General features: G+C 58.1%; 1 protein-coding gene across 1 annotated transcript in view; it reads left to right on the forward strand.

The window, feature by feature from the left end:
• AFAP1 (actin filament associated protein 1) overlaps positions 1-3,326 on the forward strand; it is a 149,306-nt gene extending 145,980 nt beyond the window's left edge. The window contains exons 16-17 of the mRNA XM_082838332.1: positions 168-332; positions 3,193-3,326. Coding sequence (XP_082694458.1) covers positions 168-332; positions 3,193-3,219 — 192 coding nt within the window. The 3' untranslated portion in view covers positions 3,220-3,326. The remainder of the gene's footprint in view (positions 1-167; positions 333-3,192) is intronic.
• The last annotated feature ends 2,674 nt before the right edge of the window (positions 3,327-6,000 follow it).

Here is a 6,000-nt window from a genome sequence, read left to right on the forward strand (position 1 = left end):
TTTAAGGGTGCTTTTAGAGCGGGGCTCTGTGAGGTGGTCCTGTTACTGTTGTTATCGTTTTTGCCTATTTCCAGAACTTGTTTTATTCTTTAAGCCATTTTCCTAGGGGAAAATACTGATGACGTGGAAACCATACCTCACCCAACGTCTTCTCTTTCCATTAACAGTCTCCAGTTTTTAGGCACCGGACTCTGGAGAACTCGCCCATGTCCAGCTGTGAGACCAGTGATGCAGAGGGCCCAGTGCCCGTGAACAGTGCGGCCGTCCTGAGGAAGAGCCAGCCGGCCCCCGCCAGCTCCCCCTGCCGGGGACACGTGCTTCGGAAGGCCAAGGTGAGATCCTGCCCGACCTGCTTGCGGGGGGACGCCGGCACTGCTGGGGAACGGGCATCCCGGGGCGGGTGGGGGACGCCGGCACTGCTGGGGAGCGGGCATCCCGGGGCGGGTGGGGGACGCCGGCACTGCTGGGGAACGGGCATCCCGGGGCGGGTGGGGGACGCCGGCACTGCTGGGGAACGGGCATCCCGGGGCGGGATGGCAAGGTGTGGTGGAGGCACTCCAGCCTCAGACTTTGTGGGTGGGGTGCAGGAGCTCAGTGTGGCCTCCTGTTCCAGTTCTGCAGCTTCTATATTAGATGCATTTCACGAGTATCTACCCAGTTTTTCCTAAAGTCAGACCCTCCTACAGGAATCCTCCTTTTCAAAGGCAAAAAAGACCAGAACTTGTCTCTAGGCCTGGACCATCTCTTTTCAGGAAAACCAGCAGCATGGTTCTGTGTCCTGGCTTCTCCTGCCCTGTTCTTTCACTGGTGCCGTGGAGATTGGCCAGTGACCGCTGGGATCCTTTAAAAAATCAAAAGTCGAGGCAGACTCTTCTCCATACCCTCTGCTTCCCAGCCCCGCCGTAGCCTGTATCCTGTACCCGAGGGGCCATTCTGTAGTACCTTCCGGTCTTCTGATGGGATTGGCCACTAACGAGTTTTGATGCTAAGCTTTAAAATCTCAGAGAATTTTTTAAAACTATAGTTTATCAAAGCAAACAGCTCCTGACGGCTTAACTGAAAGTGTGTGGTGTGAAAAACTCCTGCTTGGTCCAGCCAGGCTAACTCATCCAGATGTGTTTAATTCGTTGTGATGAACGTGGAGGCCAGACGCCCTCCCCTCGCCGTCTCTGGGACCCTCTCGCTGTCATTACCTCCGTGCTTTGGCAGCTTTGAACCCGTTCCAAATTGGCTAGAAACCTGTTGTTTTCTGACAACGGATGTGGTGTCAGATGTGAGTGTGCGTGTTAACCTCTGGCCGCTGTGTTCACGGAGGGTCCCTGCCGATGGGGGTTAGAAACAGCATCCTGGAATACCTGTCTTCTTCGTAGCGTGTGCGTTTGACTGAGCCTGTGCGTCGATAAATTCGGGGAAAAGAAGAATTACTGCGCGTCATTTGTTCCTTTTCCTTGGCGTGCGTCCAGTGTTCTTCGTTTGCAGAGGAGTATGTTTTGCCTGAGAGATGTTTAGAATTGAGCTGTCCCATAAAGTCCCCCTAATTATTGGCAGAAGGGAAACGCAGTAAAAATAGTTCATTTATTTCTCTACTGTCAAAGAAATCAGTTTCCAGTTCTGTCAGTCCAGCCTCTGAAAGGGCTACATTTTCCATGCCTGCCCTCACCGTCCAGAGGCTCAGTACTCTGCACTTCCTGCCCCCTTTTCACAGTAAATGTAAAACGTGTGGTTTGGGCCGGTTCAGATGCACAGCTGGCCGTTCAGACTGGACCACATCCTCCCTGAAGGCGTGGGATCGAGCAGGGGTTTCCCAGGATTCCTGAGAATAGTGGCAGGGGACCCACGGCTGGAGGGCGGGGTGGTGGCCTGGCCTCTTGCCTCTGGGAGCGTCCGTCCACCTGTAGTTGCATCCCACACGTGGCCTCCTCTTGCACCCTGGCCTTTTTTCTGAGGACCTTTCTGAGTCTGATGCGTTCTGGGCTCGGAAACCATTACCCCAGGCTGTATTCCTGGAATAATTTCCCATTCCCGATGAGGGAAGCTCTGGAGTGTGAGAGAGCGCGCTCCTGAAACTCAGAGCGTTTCAAGTCACCTGTCACGGGGTTTCCCAGCCGAGAAGGGGGCTGAAGGGCCCCGATGTCCAGCTCCAGGCCCAGCATTCTCCCCGCAGCCTGGGAGCTCCGGGTGCCGAGGGACGTTCTGGGAGCCGGGGCGTGGTGGCTGCACTGCTTTCAGAGCTGACACACGTGCCCCAGGTCCCGGCGTACCAGGACCGGGCCATCCCGAGCACGGGACACCCGCCTTCGTGCAGCCTTTTCAGTGAAACACACGGTGGCCTTGGGTCCTCCCCATGTCCCCCTGGCTGGGCGTGTCCGTGGAGCGCCCTGCTTGGTGGCCAGCGTGACCTGTGCTTGGTCACACGATCACACGCGTAAATCGTGCGTGTGAGGCTTTGGCAGCGTGTGCAGGCACGTACACACGACTTTTCTCCAAGCCGGCGCCCCCCCCCCCGGAGGCTGGCGGCTGTGGAGGGAGGCTCCCTGCCGCCCGGAGCGTCACCTTTGCGCAGAGCAGCTGAGCATCCTCTCTGGGGAGCCCGGAATTGGGGGTGGGGCAGTGGGAGAGGCCACGAGGCCGTCCATGCCTCCGTAGGACCAGCGCCTGCACGTGCTCACGAGGTGCAGGCGGCTCAGTTTTGGTTTTGTTCCTGCCACGTTGGCTGACGCCATGCTTTTAACCATTAATGAAGCAAGCTTGTAGTTCGATGCTAAAAAAAAAGGGGAGAAATTCCTAATTTGATACAATATGAGAAGGTGTGCAGTGTACACTCACGGCCCAGTTAATGACCCCCTGGGGTTACAGTGGGAGTCAAGCGCTTGCATCAGACCAGTACTGCCGCTCTCGGTGCCCCCAGGGCAGGCGGGAGAGCCCTGCTTGGCGCCTGGCCCCGTGTGGGGACCGCCATGCCACGCGCACGTTCTCTAGATTTGCCCAGAGTCCTTAGTGGGACTCAGGCCCATCTCGGTTTGGGCCGTGTGGTGATCCTCAGCCTGTTGCCGGGGAACCTCGGCGCTGTTTCCACGGCAGCTGAGCCGTCACCCTCTGGGGCACAGGTGTGGATGGGATGCAGCCTGACGTGTCCCAGCCCCGCATGTGCCCTTTTGATCTGTACACGCTTCCTCTTGCCTCGCTTGGCAGGAGTGGGAGCTGAAGAACGGGACATAGAGCTCGCGGATGCCCAGCTCGCACAGCGTCGTCCCATCGCGTGGCCGCAGGGAGCTGGCCCAGGCGCTCCAGCAGCAGGACTCGGGGTTTGCGGCCGGACCAGGACCCAGGACCTGGGTGCCAGGACCCGGGCCTGCCCGCTGTATCCTCTCTACTGTATAATGGTTCCCTTTAAAGAGATTTACTTGTAACACTTTGGCTTCCAACTTTATTTGTTTAAAGTCAGAAAAGGGCCGGGAGGTATTGTGAGAGCCTCCCCTGGCGGATGGAGAAGCTGCACCTTCCCACCCAGGTAAACGATTGCTTTCACCAGTCTCAGCACTCCCAACCCAGACTGAAGACGAACGGCCAGCAGGCCCTGGACGTGCTCCGTGCCCCCGGCGGGGGTGTGAGTGTGAGGCGGGGGCCTCGGGCTGTCCGCCCCTCGGCCAGGAGGATCCAGGGATGTCGCCGCAGCGTGAACAGCAGGAACTCGCACCCCGGGTCTCCGCCTCCCTCTCCGCACACGCCCGGCCCCCTCATCACTAGGGGTGATGGCGCGACAAGAGTTGTGCTGTGAAGCGTTTTTTACCTTTTTAAAAAAATGTTCTGGACAGTTGCTTCTGTCGCCAGGATATGAAAAGCTGCCACTCTTCTTCAAACTTTAAAAACTTTTCTCTTTTTCTCCTGTGCCACGCTTATAGCTGCAAGGGTTTTTCAGAGGTTCTGTGTCATATTGTGTTATTTGTACGGCTTTTGAAAGGCAGCAGTGTTTTCCATATTTCACGCCTATGTGTCCCTCCCGGCTTTTCCCAGCGTCCAAACCCCTTCTACCCCTTCAGAGCAAGCGGGTGGTCCTCAGACACCTGGTCTGCCTCGGGGTGATGGTCACACGCATTCCCGAGGGGCGCGTACGCCCTTTGAAAGGCAGCAGGTTCTGGGAACTGCACAGCTTTAGGGCAGAAGAAGAACCCCCGAGAGCTTCTCTCCCACCCCCGCCCCTGTGACCCACCAGGGGACTTGGTTTACTGTTTCCCTCAGGGCGCGACCGCCAGGTAGGGCCTCTCTGAGTTTCCCCGTTTGCCTCCAGAGGGATGTTTCTCGAAGCCTTCAGGCACTAAGGCGTGAAGGGGACAGGCCAGCTCCCAGGTAGAGGTAATGTGGGTCCAAGAACCAGGCCGGCTCTCCTCCGTCTGCAGAGGGACCTCTCAGGAATTCTCCTTGTGCGGCCACTGCCCGGAAAATCTATCTGTCGCCCCGGAGCCCTCGGCAGACTGACCGATGGGACCAAATCACACGCGGGGATGGGCTCCTTCTGCCTGCAGCTGGTGGAGGCCTGCCGTCCTCTGCTCCTCTTTCTTGCAGGAAGCAAGAAAACCGTGCGCCCGCGAGCACATCCCGGGGCGCCCACGGCCTCCGGGCCTTGCCAGTCAGGGTTGGAGTGGCCCTCGAGGCCCGCACAGGCCCGTTTGGTTTCACTGACCAGAGCCAGAGTGCGGTCTCAGCGGCTAAGAAAGTTCTGCAGCAGGACATGCAGGCTGTTTAGCTGGAGTCCACCTGAAACCTGGATTTGTTGCGAAGCCGTCGGCCAGGTCCGTGGGCTGCCCGCTGGCGGCCTCACCTGCACGTAGCACGTTGGGCCCCCCAACCCTGACCCCGGGAAATCCAAGTAGGAAGCGGGGAGCGAGGGGCCTCCCCAAGCCTCAGGCCTACCTTCCCGGCCCTGCTGGGGAGGAGGAGCCCCTCTCCCCGTGTTCTCCCATCAGCGTAGGAAGCTGGCATCGTAGGAAGCTAACTTTCTGTAAAGGGGAGGAGTGGGGTCTTGGCTGCCTTCCGGTCGAGCGAGTGTTCCCCAGATGAGGCGCTCAGGCCCTCCTGGCTGGCAGCCGGCTTGGCCCACGACAGCGGCCAGGTTTGATGGTTGCTCGGGAGGGAAGACGTGACCTTAGCCCGGGAGCAGGTGGGCGCAGGTGGGCGGGCCGTTAGCAGAGGCCACCGCAAATGTCACCTCGACCGTCGCTGTGGGTCACGCCCAAGGACACAGCCAGCTGGTCCCAGAGCCGGGATTTGCACCCTGGCCTTAAGGCTCCTGGTGTACATATTCTGTGTTTAAAAACGCCAGGTTTTTAAATTCACTTTCACAACCAAAAGCCTGTTAAAGAGGGTGGTGGACTCAGTCCTGTTACGTCCCCCGGAGCCATTTAAAGCGGCCCCGCGGAAGCCAAGGCCGCCAGCGTCACACGGAAGCCAAGGCCGCCAGCGTCGGGCTCCCTTGATGCCCTTGAGGTGTTCCCCTCGATGTCTTTAGATTTGATCAGAAAGCTAGTTTAAAGCATTTGCTTCAAAATAAGTTATTTATTTGTATATGTTCAATAAATATAGTTTTTAATTTATATCTGTACATATTAGACACACCGTGGACATCCTGCCAGCACACTGGCAGTGATCTCATTGCCCCCCCTTATCTCAGGGCAGCCGGGAGACAGCGGTGACAGAGCCAGGCTGCGGGGGTGGCCCGGCCTTGGCCCTCGCTCCGGGGTGCAGGTCACCATCCCCTCGGAGAAGTGGATTCTTGAGAAATGTCCCCATTCCTCTGACAGACAGTCATGGTCACAGAGTGCTGGCCAAACTGTAACAGGATCCTAACTGAAATGAGACACGTGTGGTGGCCAGACCGGGGGCTGGCGTGAGGCTGCCACCCTCTGCGGGCCACGGGGCCCTTCCCTTAGGACAGAGGCCATCGTCAGCCTCAGGCGTCTGCTTCTGGCTTTGGTGAGGGGTCATCAACTTCAAAGTCCTCTC

Source organism: Leucopleurus acutus, assembly GCF_964270905.1.
Source record: "Leucopleurus acutus genome assembly, chromosome: 4".
Classification (NCBI taxonomy): domain Eukaryota; kingdom Metazoa; phylum Chordata; class Mammalia; order Artiodactyla; family Delphinidae; genus Leucopleurus; species Leucopleurus acutus.